We start from the raw sequence: 23,158 nt of genomic DNA, 5'->3' as shown, positions 1-23,158 counted from the left end.
CCTCTTGTTTTATATGTCAGGACCCTGAGACCCACAGGGGGAAATGCTAGTGATGACAAAGCTGGGACCAGGATCCAGGCTTCTTGATTTCTGGTCCAAATGACTTTTGTGTGGACATGAAAACCCCTTTACTCTAAGGGGGTATAAGGTTTGAGGTGGGAAGATGGCTACAGTGCAGTAAGGCTTTTCAATGATGGAAGTGCCTTGTTAATAAGACAAATAAGGGCGGGTGCAAGATTCTCAACACCCCATGACTAGGAGACACCTGCTTTCCCTGTACAGTAGCTGGCCTTCAGTTAGACTTTTCATTTTTATTTATTTATTTATTTATTTATTTTTTGAGTCAGAGTCTTACTCTGTCACCTGGGCTAGAATGCCATGACGTCAGCCTAGCTCACAGCAACCTCAAACTCCTGGGCTCAAGTGATCCTCCTGCCTCAGCCTTTCTTGTAGGTGGGATTACAGATGCACACCACCACACCTGGCTAATGTTTCTATTTTTAGAAGAGACGAGGTCTCACTCTTGCTCAGGCTGGTCTCAAACTCCTGACCTCAAGCAATCCTCCTGCCTCAGCCTCCCAGAGTGCTAGGATTACAGGCACAAGCCACTGCGCCTGGCCTAGACTTTTAAATGCAAATGAACACCTCACAACTCCACAGAAGACTGAGAGCCGACATTTCCTTTCTGTGGATTTGCTCATTTGGAGAAAACCAGAAAAAGAAAGAAAGACTGAGCAATCCCAGGCTGGGGCCCCAAGGGAGAGAGAGCCCCTGAGAGCTCCTGGTTACCCATCCCCTGGGGACCAGGAAGGCATCACAGTCCCCCTCCTATAAGTCACCCTCAACCTCAGTCAGAGCAATAAACAGGAAAAGTGGCTTTGTTGATTTTGGCCACCACTTGAACACAGAACTCAAATCCTGCTGAAGTGAATGACGCTTGGTGGTGACCTCAGACTGTTTGGAAAATGAGAGGAGGTAGAAACATTATCCACGTGGAAAGAGAAAAGTGGCTGGCCCTGCTTAGAGAAGTGCCACAAGTTAGGAGGTGTGCAGGGGACCCTCAGGGAGCCAGGAATGGTTCCACCAGGCTAGCGCCTGTGCTTCCTTCTCCTGAGGTGGCTGGTGAGTCAGCCTAGAGGCAAATCCTGACATTTCACTCAAAGGGGAACTCGTTCTGGTTCTGGTTCTGGGGGCAGCTTCTGGGGGTCTTTTATACCTCTGCCCACATTTGCTTTGGACTCCTGACCATCTGCCATGCCGGGCACAGGGAGGGGAAGATGAAGGACTGCAGCAGCGTGTGGGGAGGTACAGAAAGAAATACAAAGATCTGACCACCTTCCAGTAGCCAAGTAGCATTTTAAATTGAAAGCACTCGGACCAGACTGAAGTCACACCAGTGTGCAACCCCAGGTAAGGCCCTGCCTCACTGGAGGACTTGTTTAGCTTATCTGTAAAAAGAGAGGGTTAGTCTTGATACATCTGCTCTAAGACCTCTTTCAGCTCTGACCCCATGTGACTCAGTGTAGCTCTGGTACAAGCTCCCTGACAGCAGGGAGCACATTTGCTGCGTGTCTGTATCCCCAACCCAAGGCGTGCACACATCAGTGTCGGCCGAACCCTGACGCTTGCCCACAGGAGAGCATTAGCAGGCACTCTCAGGAAATGATGTAGACAAACCACTGAACAGGGCTGGGTTGGGGCTGATTTGATAAGTCAATCCAGATGGCCTGCTGTCTGACAATTTTAGGAACAATCATGGTGAAGTATGGAGAAATGAATGCCACAAAAGATGCTACTCTGACAGAATCTGAACTGTCCCAAGAGCCCTAATCCTATCTGTGATGTATTTTATGTGAACCAAAAAATGAGTGGGGGAAGAATGGAATCCTTGTTAACAACTCAATGCTCAATTTTGTAACTTGTAGTAAATGTGAGTTTCAAATAAACTTTCCTTCTTTTGGTTACATTGTGGAAAGGCATTTTCCTTAGCCTACCAACACTTCCATGACAAAGTGGCAGGTACGTTCTAGAGCAGGGGTCCTCAAACTTTTTAAACAGGGGGCCAGTTCACTGTCCCTTAGACCGCTGGAGGGCCGGACTGTAGTTTACAAAAACTATGAACAAATTCCTATGCACACTGCACATATCTTATTTTGAAGTAAAAAAACAAACAGGCAAAAACACCCGCATGTGGCCCGCGGGCAGTAGTTCGAGGATGCCTGTTCTAGAGCAAGGCTTCTCACACTTTCAAGTGCATGCGGATCACCTGGGGACCTTGTTAAACTCAGATCCTGATTCAGGAGGCCTGGGTGGGGACTGAGCTCCACACTTCAGGAGCTCCCAGTACGCCAGTGCTGCTGATCAGAGAGCCACACAGCCAGCAGAGAGCCTCAGGGGCTGCAGCTGCCAGACAGGGCTGACACTGGAATCATGGGGGGCTTCTCCAACTGCAGGCCACACCCACAGAGGCCGTGACTTAATTTGCATGCATGTAGCCCGGGCATTAGGATTTTTTAAAGCTCCCCAGGTTTTTCTACTATGCAGAAAAGTTTGGTGCCTGACAAGTAGGCCTCTATTTCCCCCTCTCTGAAGCCAGAATAAAAAGTGCCTCCCCCTAATTACTTCAAAGGCAATGTCTTGAGAACTCAATTATCTGATACAATCTATCCTCTCAGCAAGGAAGTTAACAATACCCAGAGTTCCACTTACAAAGCCTCTAAAGCCTGGTTTGGCTTTTAACAAATCAGTTAAATGCTAGTCATTGGTTCCGTTCTACAAGTTTCTATTGGTTTCTTCAAAGCCACACCAGAGTGTATTAAATATTTAGTTTCTCATTCTGCTGACATCAGGCTTAGGTTTTGATGCCAGCTTTGTGTGTGATCTGTATTGGAAGAGAAGTGCTTTCCACCTGAGCCCTTGCCAGCTGCCCTGATTCTGGAAAGATCTGGAAGAGAACTACCTCCTATACATTGCACTCAGGGGCAAATGGGAAGACACAGAAAGGACCCTTCTGAATCAGTGTTGTGTTTAAATTCCCAGGAAAACCAGACACACTACATATTATATATACAAAAACAGAGACAAATACAAATCAAATTGGGATCACTGTATACATTATTGTGGATTATTTACTCTCTCTTCTGTCAGGGGAGATAATAAAGGCAAGACTGTAAGTACACAGACATAATAGTTTCTCTTCCACATTTTTCTGTGCAGACATTACAAACATTTTGGAAGTAAATTATTTTCTTCTTATACATCTATAATAAACTGCATTTAAGTAAGTCTTAGTAAATAGATAATGCCCTATAACAAATTTCCCCATCTGGAAGTAGAGTTTCTCCCACATGCTGTCAGCAGTGTGGTGCCTCTTTAGCCATGTGACCACAGCTCAAAGATCTCTTTGCTTACCAGTGTAGTTTGCAGAATAGTTGTTTGGATCTAAAAACTTCTTAACCAGCTCACAATTAGACAAAATATGATTTGTGGTGATAACACTGAGATAATTCTGAAGACCTTTCTGCCGCTCAGCTATGAACTCACGATCCATGTTACCAATCAACTTTTTGGGAGGAAGAGGTAGACTTAGGCCTGCAATCTAAACAAACAAACAAACAAAAAGATATTACACTCATGCCACCCACAAATAAGATTCAATATCAAAATCCTGATCAAATTCATTATATCTAAGACAGCATAATTTTTAAGATGCATTAATTGCAGTGATATTATAAAAATGTGAAAGAACTGAACATCTTAGAATTGATAAAATACTATATTAAGCATAGTAACTTTATTTTTTAAATACATATTTTTATTTTTACTAAAGTTATACATGAATGTAATTTCAAGAAGAAATAGTTTATTATTGGCAGCCCATCCCTGCCACCTACCCCTGTCCCCTAAGACAGCCACATTCAATTCTTTCAGCTAATCTTTTGACATTGAGGGATGCTCATATTATTATATCTTGATTTTTCATTTTTAGGCATTTTCTGTAAATTTCCCATAGAAGATGAGGATTAAGTTCTCTTTCACAATTCTGACCTTACACCACAGACATCCTGTCCCTAATCCTTCTGATATCCTTATGTTGCAATTTTATGTAGTGCAATATTCACATTTACATTACGTAAATGATATTCACAACTGAGCTAAAGAGCTATGTTTACTTTTCCTTCCCAACATGTGGTCTTTTTTTAGTCCTCTATTCAACTCCAGACTCTCAGCTACACAGATATATCAATTTTATCTTCTTGAGGAGTACCTTCCGGAGTCCACTGGCCTGCTCCAAGCAGGGCTGGTGGGCCTACACTGCTCCGGAGCTGGCGTCCTGGGATCGCCTTTCATGGTCATCCTGCAGGTGCGTCTGCCTTTCTCCTGCTGAACCTCATTCTATATCCCATACTTTCCTTTTTCTTATATAACTCTCTTGTTTTTGGTGGAGCATACCCTCTCATCATCTTTTAAAAGGAGAGCAAGGGAGATAAATATTTTGAAAGCTTGCATGTATAAGAATGTCTTTATTCTCCCCTTACACTTGATTTATAGCTAGTCTTGATGTGGAATACTATGTTGGAAATACTTTTTCTTCAGAACTTTTAAGAACTACTTTACTGTCTTCTAGTTTACAGTGTTGCTGTCAAAGCTTGAAGTATATTGATTATTGATCCTGTTTTGTTGTTGTTGTTTCTCTTTGGCCTAAGTTTGTGAATTTCATGTGCCTTTATGTAAATCTGTTTTCATCCTTTATGCTGAATCCTCGGCCCTTTCGAGCTAGAAACTAATATCCTTAAGTTCTTTGGTATTTTCTTGCATTAGGTCATTATTTCTTCCCCTCCATGCCCTCTGCTTTCTTTTGGAACCTCTGCTTTATTTGGAACCCCTATTTTTCAGTGTTGGACCTCCTGGACTGGTCCTCTAATTTTCTTATCTTTCCTATTTTCTATCTTCTTTAAAAAAGATATTTCCTTTACCTTTCAGCCCTTCTAAAGAGTTTTCACTTCTATTATTTTTTTATTTTTAAGTGCTCTTTTCTTTTTTTAACCTCCTCCCCACCTTTTTTGAGACAGAATCTCACTCTGTTGCCTAGGCTAGAGTGCCATGGTGTCAGCCTAGCTCACAGCAACCTCAGACTCCTGGGCTCATGCAATCCTCCTGCCTCAGCCTCCAGAGTAGTTGGGACTACAGGCATGCACCACCATACCTGGCTAATTTTTTCTATATATTTTTAGTTGGCCAATTAATTTCTTTCTATTTTAGGTAGAGAAGGGGTCTCATTCTTGCTGGTTTTGAACTCCTGACCTTGAACGATCCTCCTGCCTTGGCCTCCCAGAGTGCTAGGATTAGAGGCATGAGCCTCACGTGCTCTTTTCTATTCTTTTTCTTTTTTTCCTTAATAGCATCATCCTGAATGTAATGCAATTTCTTTTTTTTCTCTTTTTTTTTTTATTTTTTATTTTTTCACCATATACGACCTGAAGAGTAATGCAATTTCTTATCTCACTAAGATTATAAAAGCCTTTCTGATGTGCCTGAAACATTCTTCTTACTACAACTTTCTGCTTCTTGGAGGTTCGTTTTTTGCTATTTGTTTGGGTTGCTATCTTTCATGTTAAAATGTTTCATAGTGGGAGTCAGGTATGAACAGGAACTGGCATTTAAGGGCCACACTTTGGGGGTATCCCAGGTCTATTTTCTGTCAGAAATGATGGGAAGATAATGTTGTGGGATGTGAGCAGTGGAATTTAGAAAAAAACAGAAGAGTCCTACAAAATATAACCAGAGGAAGAAAACTAAAAGAGCCAACTTACACCAAGCAGGTGGAAACACTAATGCTTCAGAAACAGATGAGGAAGAACATGGCAAAATGTTACCAAAGATAAATATGGAACATGGAGAAAAAGTGAACTGGTTCTTAGGTATAAAAATAAAGGGATATCAAAATATATTAGCAGCTGATCAGACTAGTTACATATCTATATACTCTTTAAATGAAGTTCAAATCCAATCAGAACATTGAAATAATAAGTGTTCTGTAGGAATCTGGATCCTTGGTTATCTGTTCACATTTAAGACTGGAGCACCAAGACCTGACTGGGACCTCTGGTGAGTAGCTGGGGCTTACCTACCGTAGGCTTTATCTTATCGGATGCCCCCACTCAGCTGTTTCATTGCAGGAGCCTTTAGCTCTTTCCTATGTGGCTGGGAAGATTCCCCCCAAAAGAATCTTCTAGTCTCCTTCCTGGGGGGTCAAAGCCTGACTGCCAGAACTCTGGAGCTAAGAGGAAGGAGGTTTGTGGGATCAGGAGAGTGAGTGCTCATGTACATTATGTAAATGTTTTCAACTGTGTGCGAATTCTCCAGCCTAAAGAGTGTTTTTCCCTCCCCAGAGAATAACTTCCAGTTTTACTAGAGGGAGGAGGGCAGGTATAAGTTGCTCAGATGTGGGAAATTTGGGAATCTGCTTCTTAGACAGACTTTCAACTCCTGATTCTAGCTTGACCTTCTCCTCACCTTGGTGCTGCCACTGGCTGAACTCTTTGGAGGTTCTATAACATAAATTGGGACCCATAGAATTATCTGCTTCCCATCTCAGAATTATGCTTTTCTATATCTCCTTAATTAATTAGCTTTCACCCACTGGAGTTTCAGCTTAAAATGTTTTGTTGCAGTTTTTACCTCTCCCATTCTATTTATTCTTGAGGGTGTATGAGTGTGTGTGTGTGTGTGTGTGTGTATAAAGTCAATTTACTATTTATTGTTTTAGAGTGGTTTGGGGACAGAGGAAAAGTAAATACAGATGCTCAATCTACTATCATTTTCCAGAGCACTTAAAACTTTGAGTTTATTTTTTGAACTTTAAAAACAAAGCATCAAATTGGCATTTTAATTTAATTAGCAAAGTCACTTTCAAAGAGTAGTGCTATTCTACACTTGTGCTTATATTAGAGCAGTCCAGTGGCATGTGCATTGATAGAGGGTAAGAGCTAAAGAGAAGGGCATCTTGAATTCAGAAAAGGATGTAATTTAAACCACTCATGTGGGCAAACCTAACTTAGACTGTTCCACTCTATATTTTTCAAACAACAATGATGCAGTCAAATAAAGACCTTGAACTTGATACTGGACAAGATGAAAAGGTTGTCTGACAATTCTAAATTGCCTTATTTCTCCAACATAATTATGAAAATTGTCAGAGCATATTTAAATTTACTATCATGGCATAATTCATTTCCAAATAAGACACTTAAGGTTTCAGGTCATTTTCCTTACTCATATTAGGCTCAATTAGGCTTACTCAATTAGGCTTTATCTAATAGCAGTTTCTTTATTAGCTAAATAAAATGCATACTTAATAAAGAAAGTAAATCACTCAACTATTCCACATCCAAGCTAATAATTTTTTTTTTTTTTTGAGACAGAGTCTCGCTTTGTTGCCTGGGCTAGAGTGTCATGGCATCAGCCTAGCTCACAGCAACCTCAAACTCCTGGGCTCAAGCAATCCTCCTTCCTCAGCCTCCCGAGTAGCTAGGAATACAGGCATGTGCCACCATGCCCAGCTAACTTTTTCTATATATTTTTAGTTGGCCAATTAATTTCTTTCTATTTTTTTTTTTTTTTTTGAGACAGAGTCTCGCTTTGTTGCCCAGGCTAGAGTGAGTGCCGTGGCGTCAGCCTAGCTCACAGCAACCTCAAACTCCTGGGCTCGAGCGATCCTTCTGCCTCAGCCTCCCAGGTAGCTGGGACTACAGGCATGTGCCACCATGCCCGGCTAATTTTTTATATATATATCAGTTGGCCAATTGATTTCTTTCTATTTATAGTAGAGACGGGGTCTCGCTCTTGCTCAGGCTGGTTTTGAACTCCTGACCTTGAGCAATCCGCCCGCCTCGGCCTCCCAAGAGCTAGGATTACAGGCGTGAGCCACAGCGCCCGGCCTTCTTTCTATTTTTTTTAGTAGAGACAGGGTCTTGCTCTTGCTCAGGCTGGTTTTGAACTGCTGACCTTGAGCGATCCGCCCGCCTCGGCCTCCCAGAATGCTAGGACTACAGGTGTGAGCCACTGCGCCTGGCCCTGAGCCAATAATTTTTTATTTTATTTTTTATGTTCAGGTGCATGAAGTATTCAACCAAGGTTAATATATTACCTAAAACACAACTGATATATCTTTCTTTCTTTCTTTCTTTTTTTTTAAGACAGAGTCTCACTCTGTTGTCTGGGCTAGAGTGCCGTGGAATCAGCCTAGCTCACAGCAACCTCAAACTCCTGGGCTCAAGCAATCCTACTGCCTCAGTCTCCTGAGTAGCTGGGACTATAGGCATGTCCACCATGCCTGGCTAATTTATATTTATATATATGTATATATATAATTATTTTATTTTTTTAGTTGACAAATTAATTTCTTTCTATTTTTAGTAGAGACGGGATCTCGCTCTTGCTCAGGCTGGTTTTGAACTCCTAACCTTGAGCGATCCTCCCACCTCGGCCTCCCAGAGTGCTAGGATTACAGGCGTGAGCCACCGAGCCTGGACTGATATATCTTTCTTAAAACCATTTTATGAAGCTGCAGAATATTATCTCATTTATGTGTGTGTGTATCTGTGTACAGTAAGTCCTCCCTTAGTGTAATCTATAGGTTCTTGGAAACTGACTTTAAGCAGAACAAATACCATAACCAAAATTACTATAGACTAATTGATATAAACAGCAGTTAAGTTCCTATGGCATATTTCTGGTCACAAAACATTACCAAATTTCTAACTAAAGACCCAAAACACTTCTAATATTAAACATTAAAATAAATGCATGCTATACATACATTTAAGAAAGATTAATAAAAACAAGATAATTATTTACTCCATTTTCCCAGTTCAGGGTCACAGGTAGCCAGAGCCTATCCTGGCAGGTCAGGGTTAAAGGCAGGAACCCAGGCTGGATAGGGTGCCATTCCATTGCAGGGCGCACTGACACCCACACTCACTCAGACTGGGCCCATGTAGACATGCCAGTTCACCTAACCTGTACATCTTTGGGATGTGGAAGGAAACTGGAGCACCCGGAGAAATCCCATGCAGACATGCGGAGAATGTGCAAACTCCACTCAGATAATGGCCCCTGCCAGGAATCGATTTTTTTTCTCATCAATGTTACAACCAAACGTTGTTGAATGAAATGATGTTATTCAAAGTCCTGCTGTATAAGTCCAGGGATATGGTTATATAGACACAAGAATGTCTAAATGGATTCACACCAACTGCTTAATGCTTAACAACAGCCACCTCTGGGAGAAGTTTGGTTAATTTTTATTTCTCCACTATAAAATGTTGACAGTGTTCATTTGCTACTTTTTTCAATTAACAAATAAAGAAAATCCCTTTTGTTTATCAAACTGATTATAAAGGCAGCAAGGATTTTAAAAATTACCACTTGGCTGGTCCGAAGGTAGTGAGTTATCTCACGTGATTGTTCACAGTCAGTTACAGATTGAACTCCTTGTTCTACTACTTTCCCCCCTCCTCACTACTGCACTTGACTAGTCTTAAAAAAAAAATAAATAAATAAAAATAAAAATTACCACTAACTAGTATTAACAGATTTGCCTGCATTACCTATATAACAACAGACCCAAATGAATCCCACATTGCTCAGAATAGTATCATGTCTGATATAATCACATTCAAATCCCAATATTTTGACTATTTATCATTCATGGTGGGAATGTGAGAATGAATTTGATAAAGTACCTGTTTTGAACTTTGTGGCTTCAACCAATCTATTTTTTCAAGCTTCGTTTTGCTTTGAAAAATGTATTAATCTGGCCAGACATCCCATCAGTTCTGGTTAATCATCAAGTGAAACACAGGCTTCTTTCGCCAACAGCTACAATTATAGTGTCACTGCTATAGTGTCACTGCCGGCGTGGTGGCTCACACTTGTAATCCTAGCACCCTGGGAGGCCAAGGCGGGAGGATTGTTTGAGACCAGCCTAAGCAAGAGCAACACTCCGTCTCTACTAAAAAAATGGAAAAAATTAGACGGGCATGGTGGCACATACCTATAGTCCAGCTACTTGGGAGGTTGAGGCAGAAGGATCACTTGAGCCCAGGAGTTTGAGGTTGCTGTGAGCAGTGGTAACAACACTGCGCTCCACCCAGGGTGACCGAGTGAGACTATCTCAAAAAAAAGTGTCCCTGCTAATGTCAAACAGAATGGAGGTGGTTCTCCTGTCCTAAGTTTATGATCTCACAATAAATATTCATAAAAGTATTCAAACTATGCAACATGTATATTACTTTGAAATCTTCCCTTTTAAAAAAGATTAGCATTCAAGAGACATTTTCTATTTCAGCTTTTTCCTAGAATTTCTAAAATGCTTACCAATTACAGGATATAAAATTTAAAACTCCAATGACTAATTAGGAGGGAGGAAAAGGAATACTAGCACATGGATGATAAAGTCACTAAGCCACTGGTTTCCTGGACACCTCCACACTGATGACTTCAGCCAGGACATCTCATGGTCTCACTTTTGCTTCCTGTCCTCTTTAACGTGCCCTATATTGAGTTTCTTATATTAACAGAAGGAAAAGAAAACAAGAAAGCCAGAAGTCCCTGAGTTTCATTTATAACAACTGCCGAGTGACGAGTAAAGGGGGAATGATTCCCAAAGTAGGATCTAGAACCCATGATTTGACCTATGCTAACCTAGTAGAAGCCTCTAAATGACATGACAAACTATATCATAGTTTCCAGAAAAGTAGTTTTTATCTAGAGGGAAAACCTCCAGATTCAATCTTTTCATCTCTCTCCTTACTCACTTCCATCATCAGGTCTTAATGATCTGCCTTCAACCCTATTCCAGCCAGTATTCTAGGGAGTTCTAAGCTCTCAACAAACCATTAATTGTTCCAATTTCCCCCTGGCATAAGTAAAGTCATTCCAAGGTCGACAATGGGCAGCAAAATTCGAATCACAAAACATTTGTACTATAAGACACCTCAGAAGTCATCTAGTTCAACCCCTTCTTTTCAGATGGGGAAAGTGAGGCCAGAGAGAAGAAATGAGCCAAGGTCTCAATGCTGGTCAGGGGCAGAGCCTGGCTTCCTTGCCAAGTCTAAGGCGCAGAGCCTGGGTTTCCCTCTCTGCCCAGTTCTAACATTTCAACCGCCTGCTTCTTTCTTTTTCATTATTGTAAGCTGTCTCCCTGCATCGTTACTAATTTGATGTTGCATTTTAAATAAGGGGATGATTTTTCTTTCTCATTACCACAAAATATGCTCACTATCAAAAGTTTGGAAAACACAGAGTTTTTCTATTTTTCTAATTATATAGCTTACACATTTTGTTTGTAGAGAACTTGGAAAGAACAGAACAGTATAAAGAACCAGAAAAAAATATATAATTCATAATCCCCCCCACCTGAGGATTACCACTAACATTTTGGCATATTTACTTCCAATCCTTTTTTTCTAAGTGTTGCATGTAATTATACTATATTGCATGTGCAATTTTACATTCTGCTTTTTTTTCCACTCCTGTTGGACTCAGACAACTCTGCATATGTGTATTATATTTCTCTTTCTTCAGCAGGAACTCATTCATCTGTCAAAAGGGTAATCGGACACCATGGTCACAGTTTTATTCTGAGGCTTTTCAGTCTTTTTGGTCTGTTTTATAAAGATTGTTTTGAAATTATTTTGTTGCCAAAAAGCTGTACATACTTTCTTCTGTTTGTTTACTTGGTTCCAGAAAAACCTCCCACTGAAATGATGTCTGGCCATATTCTGCCCAACACAAGCCAACATCAATACATGGGGAAATTTGCATTTGAAAATAAGATTCACATCGAAAATGACCAGTTTATTTTATTTTTATATAATAGCATTTTAATAGCATCTTCATTAGTTGGGGTTGTTATAACAAAGTATCATAGACTCTGTGGCTTATAAGCAACAAAAGTTTGCTTCCAGTAGAGGCTGGAAGTCTGAGATTAGGGCGACAGCATGGCTGGCGAGGGTCTCTGCTGATTCACAGGTGGCCATCTTCCTGCGTCTTCTCGTGGTGGTGAGAGAGACCAGAAGCAAGCTCTGTTGTGTCTTTTTATTATTGTTTTTAAATCTTTGTTATTTATTTTGTTACAGACACGGTCTTGCTCTGTCACCCAGGCTGGAGTATACTGGTGTGATTATAGTTCACTATAACCTCAATGTCCTGGGCTCAAGCCATCCTCCTGCCTCAGCCTCCTGATTAGCTAGGACTATAAGTATGTGCCACCATGCCTAGCTAATTTTTTGTTTGTTTGTTTTTTAGAGAGACAAAGTCTTGCTATGTTGCCCTGGCTTGTCTAGAACTCCTGGCCTCAAGTGATCCTCTCACCTTGGCTTCCTAAAATGCTGAGATTATAGGCATTAGCCTGAAAGTGACCATTTTAAAAGGTAAAATTACACAGAAACAAGAATAAAATTTATTATATCAAAAAGACCATAAGTGGGCCGGGCGCAGTGGCTCACTCCTGTAATCCTAGCACTTTGGGAGGCCAAGACAGGAGGATCACTTGAGCTCAGGAGTTCAAGACCAGCCTGAGCAACATAGCAAGACCCTATCTCTACAAAAAACAAAAAAATTAGCTGGACATGGTGGTGTGTGCCTGTAGTCCTAGTTACTCCTGCTAAGGCAGGAGGATTGCTTGCACCCAGGAGTTTGAGGTTGTAGTGAGCTACGCTGATGCCACTGCACTCCAGCCCTGAAAACAAGGCAAGACCCTGTCTCAAAAAAAAAAAAAGAAAAAAGAAAGAAAGAAACAAACAAAAGAAAAAAAGCCATAAGTGAGTAGTTGTGGAGGTTCAACCTCATATTGCCAAAGTATGAGCAAATGAGATATAAAACCCTCTTCCCCACACTCTATTCTCAGAAACCAGGTCTAGGCAATCTCAATTTCATAAATATTTCTCCTACAATCCTTACTCAGCTCTGGCTGAATGACATTATACAAAGATCACTCCCCCTTCTTTAACACTGGGCAGAGGTCCACCTCTGCATAAATGTAGAAACACTTACTAGGCCCAGTGTTAACTCCCAAATGCTTGCACCAGTGTGGAAATGTCCTGGGGGCCACTGCATCAGGGAAGGGGGACTAAGGAGAAAATTAGCTGCTGGAACAAACTGTACATTGTTGCTTTATCTACAACATCATCATGGGCCCAGTTTTTGTCTGAGTGCAAAGACACAATGCTATTAAAATCCAAAATTAAAACCAATTAAACTTGACAATGAGGAGAATACAATCCCTGCCAATATTCTATCTGCAGATTTAAACAGGTCATACCAATTCCTCCAGAAGGAAAATAAGGCATTCGTGCTTTCAGCAGTGTTGTAAGTAACATTAAAGTTTGGGCTCTAAAAATGCTAAAAAGTCTGATCAACAAAACATAGCCTTTTGAAGGAAAGGAAGCATTATGCTCCCTCCTAGCCCACAGTCCTCCTGACCTTTGTAGACAAGATCAGAGGTGACTCCGAGTAAGTGATGATGGCTCGTTGCAGTTCACCAATGAAGAGAATGGTTCTTTACCTCCTGGCTGAGCTGGGCACAGTCAGGCACTCTGGCTCAGATTAAAGGGGTTTTACGTTACCAACCAAACCTGCAGTACAACACCAGTACAATGGTCTTCAGTCATCCTCAGTATCTGAAGACCAGTGTGCCAGGTAAGACACGGCTGGTATTGCCAACACTTCCCCGTGGTGCGAAAGCCTCCTTGGACCCTTCAACCGCTACCGCACTGGCTGTGTTTCCAGACAAAGATTTTGCAGTTTGTCCTTCCTTCCGTTATGGCCATCAGGTTAGAAATATTTAAATCAAAGGGATTGCAAAATACATATTTAGGAGGAAAATAGTTAAACCGAAAGTGCCGAGTCTCTACAGTTACTGTTGGAGAGTGCATCTGCATTGCTGCCTGTGAGCCCAATTCAGAGGAGAGTCTGAGAGAGTCCCAGCCCCAACTAGCAATCCACTTCATCACTCCTAATCTATGAAAAGGAGATAATACTTCAGCATCCTATGATTATGGTAAGGATACAGTCTGTCACAAAGGTACTCAGTTGCAAGGTGACTATTAATTATAAATCACATGTTTACTCCCAAAAGTTTATTTTTAGAGCCACACATCAACTGCTTAAAGTATGAATTTATCTTTCTTGCCAGGGCAATGTGCTCATTTCTTGTTCCTAATACTGGCATTTCCAACCAGTTTCTGAGACACCCTAAGCAATCAACATGTATCACTGGAGTTTTAAAACAGTTACCTGCAAGCTGTTGTTCAGCAAATCAAAGTCACTGTATCTTCTAACAATCTGTAAGAGACAAGACAGTGGTGTTTTGATTCAGCAAAGACCATCTATTTTCATTTCCTTATTTAATATTTACTAACATTAGTAATATTGGTACTCTAGAGCTAAGGCACTGTGCTAAGGGCAGTAGGGCTTATAACTGGTGCTTAACTTGTTTAACTTGACAGGACCGAAAAAAAGACCTAGCAGTGCCTCAGAGTTGGCTGGGCCAAGAGGAAACTGGTTAATGCCAACTAAACTCACAAGACATCAATAGGTGAAAGTATTTGTATCCAGGGTGAATAGCCCTTCAAATATCTTTCTTATTAACCAGGTGATGATGAATCAGGTGAAGGTGAAGATGAATGATTTACAAATTTTTTTTTAAAAAGTTTTACTGAACATGGAATCAAAGCAAAAGGAGGGAGACACCTCTGCTCTGGATAAAACTTCCTCCAGTTGAGACCCCACCACTCTGGAGACTGGACTAAACCTGCAGGCAAAGCTGTCGCACGTCACCGATTCCCCAGGCTTTCCCTCTCGGCAGACAGTCCGCCTTCCAATGCCTACATATTCTTTCTTAGTTGTACTGATGTCATTGATTCAATGTCAAATTCTACTAGCTCCACCTGCACTCGAATGTTTATGGCAGCACAATTCACAATTGCAAAGCTGTGGAAACAACCCAAGTGCCCATCAGTTCATGAGTGGATTAATAAAATGTGCTATATGTATACCATGGAGTACTACTCAGCTTTAAGAAACAACGGTGATATAGCATCTCTTGTATATTCCTGGATAGAGCTGGAGCCCATTCTACTAAGTGAAGTATCTCAGGAATGGAAAAACCAGCACCACATGTACTCACCAGTAAATTGGTATTAATGGATCAACACCTAAGTGGACATACAGGAATAACATTTATCGGGTGTTGGGAGGGTGGGAGTGGGGAGGAAGGGATGGGTATATACAACCACAATGAGTAAGATGTACAACATTTGGGGGATGGACACGTGTGAAGCTCTTACTGGAGGGTGGAGGGGGCCATGGGCAATATATGTAACCTTAACACTTGTACTCCCATAATACGCTAAAAAAAAAAAATTCTACTAGCTCTTCTGGCTCAAATCAAGGAAATTATTTTGCTTTACAATAAATAGTTTATCTTCATACTTTATCGGTGATTTTCAAATGTTAGTGTGCAAAAGAATTACCTGGAGATTACCTGCTGGGGCTCAGAAAATGCTGCCCCAAAGTATGCCATTTTGGTAGTCTCAGTACTTTGCACTAAGGGAGATTAGAAGCCCTCAAAAGCAAGGTCTTTCTGGCCTTCTGCCCTCTTTTCTCCAGCCCCTATATCTTCCCCGAAGCGAGTCACAGAAACCAGAATCCCTCTTCCTCAAGGCAGTCATAGAAACTAGAACTCCTCTCTCCCAAAACAAGCCATAAAACTTAGAAAGGTCACTCTCTTCCTTCTTCCCTGAAGACCCTCATTCCAAAAGGGTGCTGCCCCATACCTAGGGAGTATGTATCCTCCCATACTACGGGAGTATGTATCCTCCCTCCTAGAGTCCTCCCATACTAGGAGGATGGACTGTTACACAGCGAGGTCAAGAAGAATCTAGACAGACAAGTCTTGCTAGGTCACCCCTCTACCCCCCTCAGTCTATTACCATTAGCTCATACCCTTTTTGTCCAATCATATTTCTACATAGCTGTCCATTCTTTATCAAATCTAAGCATAAAAATGGACAGTTTTCCATTTTTACTGGGTTTTTGGATCTTCATTTCTAAAGGCTACTATAGCATGTAAAACTTTAATTAAATAAATCTGTCGTGCTTTCCCTTGTTAACATGCCTTTTGTTATAGGAGTGTTGGCCATGATACTTACAATGGGGAAGGAAAGGTATCAATAGTATTATACCAACCCCACCCACAGAGAATCTAATCAGTATACCTAGGATGGGGCCCAAGAGTCTATATGACCCAGGTTTCTAATGTAATGGATCTAGAAAACTGCATCAAGGGTTGATTTTTCTGGCAAGACACTGCTGTTGGCCCTGCTTGCCAAATACACATCAAAAAGTTAAATATAAGCCCATCCCTTATAAGAACCGAGAAGCAAAAGACTGGACAGTGGTTAACCACAAAGAATATATGAATGCCAACTCTGTTCTGCCAATGATCTAGGTGTGACAAGTTACTTACCTCTTACATGTAACAGGGGGATAATACTACCATATAGGACTTTTTTTTTTTTTTTTTTGAGACAGTCTTGCTCTGTTGCCCTGGCTAGAGTGCAGTGCCGTCATCATAGCTCACTGCAACCTCAAACTCCTGGGCTCAAGCGATCCTCCTGCCTCAGCCTCCCAAGTAGCTGGGACTACAAGTGCATGCCACTGCACCCAGGGTCTCGATCTTACTTAGGCTGGTCTTGAACTCCTGAGCTCAAGTGATTCTCCCTCCTTGACCTCCCAGAATGTCAAGATTACAGGCATGAGCCACCTCGCCCAGCCAGGGACTGTTTTTAAAGGGTCAAGTGAATTAATGTGCTTGAACCAGTCCTGAACACTTAATAAGTGCTCAATAGATGTTCAATATAATAATTATTCAAACAAAAAGCAGTTTGAAATTTCAGGCAAAGAAAAGACCAAGTGTGTGCCACTGTGGTCGGAGACTGCTTAAGGTTTGAGCTGGGCTGTGAAAGACAAGGTAGGATTTTTGGATGAGGGGAAGGGCTGAGGGGTGTAATTATAATGACTAGGACAGGAAAAAAATGGCCCCTATACAGAATTTAGCCACGCTCTTCAAGTCAACTGGGATGGGAAGGATCTCTAGATCTGTCCAGAAAGTCTTTTTTCTCTGAGACCACCACTGAAGAAAACAAAGCCTAGGGCCCCAAGAAGGACCTTCCTCAGAGAAAATGAGGGAACTAGCACCAGAGTTGCCCATGAGTGGACTCAGGAATCCATTTAATGTACTGTCCCAAACTGTACAATATTCAGGATGCTGTCTCACCTTTCTACCTGGTAGACTAACCATAGCAACAGGGGAAGAGGTTTGAATTTCTAGGAACAAAACAAGTAATTTGCATATACTACTTGCTCTGAGTTGAGTTGGAGAACAAATTCCTAGATACTCTCCATGGTAACATCACACACAATTTAACCAAACTGGAAATAGAAAAGTCTGTTATAATACTTGTCTTAAAGCTAAATTTTAAAAGTTTATAGCTAAAAGAAATAGGATTTATATTTATGCATGTTCTGACTTTTTCAGATTTTTAGATGCCGCAAGTCAAGGTTTTAGTCACAAATTTAAACATTTTTCTAATTGATATAAAAAATGCTTACCTGCCAGCTGTTTTCTACAGAAATTCCTCTTTGCACCCGAATGATATATTCCTTTAAAAAAAGGGGTGGGAGAAGAGCCTCAGTTATAAAATCCTCAAATCAGGAAATCAAAAATAAGTAAAAATATCACTTAAAGCAAAATTCAGAGCAAAAAAAATTACCAGAGACATAAGGAGACATTACATAAAGACAAAAGAGTAATCTACCAGGAAGGCAGAGCAATCCTAAATGTGCATGTATCAAACAACAGAGTTATAAAATACATGAAGCAAAAACTGATAAAACTAAAAGAAGAAATAGACAAACCTACAATTATAATTGGAGACTCAGCCATTGATAGAATAACTAAACAGAAAACCAGTTAGGATATAGAACTCAGCAATAAATACCATCAACCAATAAGATTTAATTAGTGTTTATAGAGCAGTCCATCCAATAATAACAGAATTAGATGAAATAACACCTTTTTTCAAGGACCATGCTATATAGACCAATATGGATCATATATTGAGCCATAAGATAAATCTTTAAAACTTTAAAAGAATTGAAATCAGGGGCAGGCATGGTGGCTCATGCCTGTGATCCCAGCACTATGGGAGGATTGCTTGAGGCCAGGAGTTCCAGATTTGCCTAGACAACATAGCAAGACCTTGTCTCTACAAAATATAAGAAAAATTAGCGAGGCGTGGTGGTGTGCACCTATAGTTCCAGCTACTTAGGAGGCTGAGGCAGAAGGATTGCTTAAGCCCATGAGTTCAAGGCTGCTATGAGCTATGATCACAACACGACACTCCAGCCTGGGTGACGGAGTGAGATCCTGTCTCAAAACTAACTAACTAAATAAAAATAAAGAAACCATGCAAACTAGAAATTAATAATAGAAAGATAACAAGAAAGTCTCCACAAACAGTTGGAAACTAAATAACACACTTGTAAATAAGTCATGGGTCAAAGATGAAACCTCAAGGGAAATTTTTAAAAAGACATTGAACTGAAAGAAAATACAGCATATCAAAATTTGTGGGACACAGTAAAGTAGTGCAGAAAGGGAAACATAAACACTAAATGCTTGTACTAGAAAAGAGGAAAAGTATCAAATCAATCATCTAAGCTCTACCTCAGAACCTAGAAAAAGAAGATAGGAAGGAGATGATAATAAACTCAAAGAGAGCAGAAAAAGGGAAATAAAGAGCAGAAATTAATAAAATTGGCCCGGCATGGTGGCTCACACCTGTCATCCTAGCACTATGGGAGGCCAAGGTGGGAGTATTGTTTGAGCTCAGGAGTTCCGAGACCAGCCTGAGCAAGAGCAAGACCCCATCTCTACTAAAAATAGAAAGAAATTAGCTAGACAACTAAAAGTATATATATAAAAAATTAGCCGGGCATGGTGGCGCAGGCCTATAGTCCCAGCTACTCGGGAGGCAGGAGGACTGCTTGAGCCCAGGAGTTTGAGGTTGCTGTGAGCGAGGCTGATGCCATGGCACTCTAGCCCCAGCAACAGAGTGAGACTCTGTCTCAAAAAAACAAAAAACCACCAAAAATAAACCCCAGAAATCAATAAAGTTGAAAACAGAGAAACAGAGAAGATCAATTAAATAATACACTGATTCTTTGAAAAGATCAATAAAATTGACAAACCTCCAGCAAAACTAACAGAGAAAGAAGAGATAAGACACAAACTACTATTATTAGGAATGAAACAGGCTATCACTACAGACTCTGTAGACACCAAAAGGGTGAGGAAATGCCATGAACAAACCTACAGACATAGATTTGACAGCTTAGATGAAATGGACCACTTCCTCAAAAAACTGTAAGTACTACAACTCTTCCAATATGAAATAGATGATTTGACAATCTCTATAACTATTAAGGAAATTAAATTTATGACTTAAAAACTCCCCAAAAGGGGGGAAGGGGTCTGCCGGCCCCCGAGGTGGGGGCCGAATGCCACTCTTCGCCTCTTAAAAAATAAAAAAATAATACAAATAATTTTTAAAACTCCCAAAAAAGAAATATCCAGGGCCAATAGTTTCACTGGGTAATTCTTTTTAAAGAATATCAAATCTATACAAATTCTTCCAAAAAAAAAAAAAAATAGAAGGAATACATCCCAATTCATTTGATGAAGTTACTATTACCCCAATACCAAAACCAAAGTTTTGGTATTGGGGTAATAGTACAAAAAAAGTACAGTACAAAAAAAGAAAACTACAGACCAATATCATTCATGAACATAGACTCAAAAATCCTTTCCAAAATATTAGTAAACAGAATTCAGCAATATATAACAAGAATTATAGGAGAAGAAAAAGAAGAAAGAAGAGAAGGACAAAGAGCGAGAGAGGGGAGAAAAGCCAAAAAAGAAGAATATGTCGGCCTACCAGGTGTTCTGTAAAGAGTATCATGTAACCATTGTGGCTGACCATCCAGGTATAGATTATGGGGAACATAGTAAAAAACTGGCTGAGGTGTGGAAGCAATTGCCAGAAAAGGACAAACTGATTTGGAAGCAAAAAGCTCAGTATCTGCAGCACAAACAGAACAAAGCAGAAGCGACAACTGTGAAAAGAAAAGCATCCAGTTCAGAAGGTTCCATAAAACTAAAAGCTTCTTCTGCAGGAGTACTGTCACCCCAGAAGAGGTCCCCACGCACCACCATGCTGTTACCAGCCTCGCCAGCCAAAGCGCCTGAGACAGAGCCCATTGATGTTGCTGCTCATCTTCAGCTGCTGGGAGAGTCTCTAAGCCTCATGGGTCACCGCCTGCAGGAAACTGAGGGCATGGTGGCTGTGTCTGGTAGTCTGTCAGTGCTTCTGGATTCCATCATCTGTGCCCTTGGCCCCTTGGTGTGTCTGACCACACAACTACCTGAATTGAATGGCTGTCCCAAGCAGGTCTTGTCAAACACACTAGACAACATTGCTTACATCATGCCTGGACTCCCGAGACAGAAACCTTATCCTACACCATTGCTGGTTTGTGTATATATGACTGTTCCGGATCCCTTCACTGGCCTCTGGGTGTAGGTTTTAAATTTTTATACCTATACATACATACATACATATATATATATATATACATACATATATATATATATATATATAATGTAAAATATATACATAGGACTGTAATTACTTTGCTTTGAATAATTTTATGAAATGGTAAAGGTTTAGCTAAGAGGAAACTTCAGCATGAATATGGGCCTGGGATTCTTTTTTCCTGTGGTGGATAAATCTGCCTTAAAAATCAATGTAACGTGGGGGCTGGGGGCTTGTTCTAGGTGCCAAGCGCATCTCTTTATGGACAGCTAAAATGTGATTATTTTTCCAAACTCAGCTGGACCTCCAGACCCGTCACTGACCATTTGCCTTACCTGTCTTACAGTCTGAAATATAATGGGAAAGATTATGGAAGGATGCCAGTTGACTGAAAATACACAGCTTTTCTATTTGAAGTGACCTAGGTAGGAGGTGATAAAGTCATTCCCATGACAGTTATTGAGATGACTTAGGTGAACTGAGTAGAGAGTTTATTCTGATGCCTATTATACAGGTGTCCACGTCTCAAACTTTATTGTAATCATTGGTAGCCTCAATAGAGGCCAAGGAGTTATGCGAGCCCTGGCCGCAGAAAATACCTTGAAATGGGTAAAGTTGTCAGTGCCACCAGTTGAACCTACATATATTCTGAGCTGACCCAGAATATTTGGTGTGCAACACCAAGAGCTGGTATCTTTCACTGGCAGCATTAAGTTTGCCACCAAGTTTTTACATGCTGCTGCTTAGTTGCTTGGTTGTTGTGGATAAACTTTGCCCAGCACTATTCTTGGGTTCATCTTATGGGTTCCCCTGGTGGGCAAATTACAGTGTTCTGCATTCCACATTTAAGTGAACTGCAAAAAAAAGTACTCAGTTCTCATGTAGGTTTATTTATGTGTGCGTGTGAATGTGTATTTCAATTATGTGTATTTAACTCTTTAAAAATCTCTTAGATTTTAATTTATCCTGTAAATTTCTGTATATATAATTTAATAACAAAAGCCTCCACCAGCAACAGCAGGTGGAAGATACAGATGTGTCATTTCTCCCTTCCTTCCTCTGGTCTGCTCTGAAAACTCTAAATCATCTACATATTAAGGTATCAAAAGTAATCATTATATTAGGATTCTAATTCTTTATAAAGAATTTCATGGCCTTCAATAATGTCAAGAAAGTAAAATAAAAAGGAATGTTACCATTCCCAGCTGCCCTTATTTCCAAAGAACCTGACTTTTGATTCCCAGTTGGAAAGGAGACAGTTGAGCACTTCAGGGTTGTTTTTAAATTTAGTGTGAGATTCCGTACCAAAACCAAGCTCTGGGATAACTGTGCTTTCTTCTCCTGGCCTCGACAGAGCACTATAGCATCAAAAAAAATCTCTGGGGACAGGGCAGCCAGCCTGCGTCCTATTTTACTCCTTCCCTTCTCCCACCAGTGTTGTCATAGGGCTGTGCTGCTTAAAGGTATTCTGGCTGCTGAATCCCTGTCTCAGCTCAGAGCAGTTTTGAGATTTAATTGGGGAAACAGACTCCGTGGGAGTTTCCTGTTTGATACTGGGGTAGCTAGTGGGGGTCTAGAACACACGAACAGTACAGGAAGAAGTCAGTCCTACCATTGTCATAGTACACATTAATGAAATCCTGATGAGGACCTGCTTTTTGTTTGTTTGTTTTCCTTTGAAACCCAGCCCTATTGTATTTGTATTTAAATTTGTACACATTTGTATGATAATATGTACCTTGTGGTATTTGGTACTATTAGAGGAAAAACTTTGCATTCAGACCTTCTTGCAGTTTTTGTATCATTGTTTTATTTTGTTTTTTAAATAAATTCTAGTGTTTGATCCAAATCCCATTACAGTTGTATAAAGAAATAAAATTTTGTACTTATATTATTAAAAAAAAAAAAAAAAGAATTATACACCATGACCAAGTGGAGCTTATTCCAGGGACACAAGGCTGTCTCGCTATTTGGAGACTGACAGTTTAACACACCATATTAACAGGCTAAAGAAGAAAAATCACATGATTATATCAAATGATACAGAAAAAGCGTTTGACAAAATTCATCACACTTTCATGATAAAAACTTTCTGAAAAAGATGAATAGAAGGCACTTCTTTAAGTTGATAAAAAACTTCCACAACATCCTATATCTACTATACTTAATACTTGCCCCTGAGAACAGGAACAAGGCAAGGATGTCTGCTCTCCTATTCGTATTCAACAAAGTACGGAAAAGTCCAGCAGCCAATGCAATAAGGCTAGGAAAAGAAATAAAAGGCATACAGATCAAAATGAAGAAGTAAAACTGTTCCTATTGGTAGATGACACGATCGTCTGTGTAGAATATCCAAGGAATTTACAAAAACTAATATATAAGTTCAACAAAGTCTTAGGATACAAGATAAGTCTACAAATACCAATTGTATATCT

At 40.4% G+C, this 23,158-nt stretch overlaps 1 protein-coding gene and 1 pseudogene across 8 annotated transcripts in view; one reads left to right on the top strand and one right to left on the bottom strand.

Annotated features, from left to right (window-relative positions):
• Positions 1-23,158, bottom strand: part of PXK (PX domain containing serine/threonine kinase like) — an 85,531-nt gene that overhangs the window by 33,603 nt on the left and 28,770 nt on the right. For all 8 annotated transcript variants that reach the window (XM_012789355.3, XM_012789356.3, XM_020280401.2 and 5 more), the window contains exons 2-4: positions 17,680-17,730; positions 14,302-14,349; positions 3,412-3,598 (exon numbers count right to left, since the gene is read on the bottom strand). In XM_012789355.3, coding sequence (XP_012644809.2) covers positions 3,412-3,598; positions 14,302-14,349; positions 17,680-17,730 — 286 coding nt within the window. The remainder of the gene's footprint in view (positions 1-3,411; positions 3,599-14,301; positions 14,350-17,679; positions 17,731-23,158) is intronic.
• On the top strand, positions 19,377-21,558 carry LOC142874457 (HMG domain-containing protein 4 pseudogene; annotated as a pseudogene).

The sequence above is a fragment of the Microcebus murinus genome, chromosome 1, assembly GCF_040939455.1.
Source record: "Microcebus murinus isolate Inina chromosome 1, M.murinus_Inina_mat1.0, whole genome shotgun sequence".
NCBI classification, from domain to species: domain Eukaryota; kingdom Metazoa; phylum Chordata; class Mammalia; order Primates; family Cheirogaleidae; genus Microcebus; species Microcebus murinus.
Note: the sequence above shows the minus strand (reverse complement) of the source record. Positions and strands in the feature narration are given on the sequence as shown.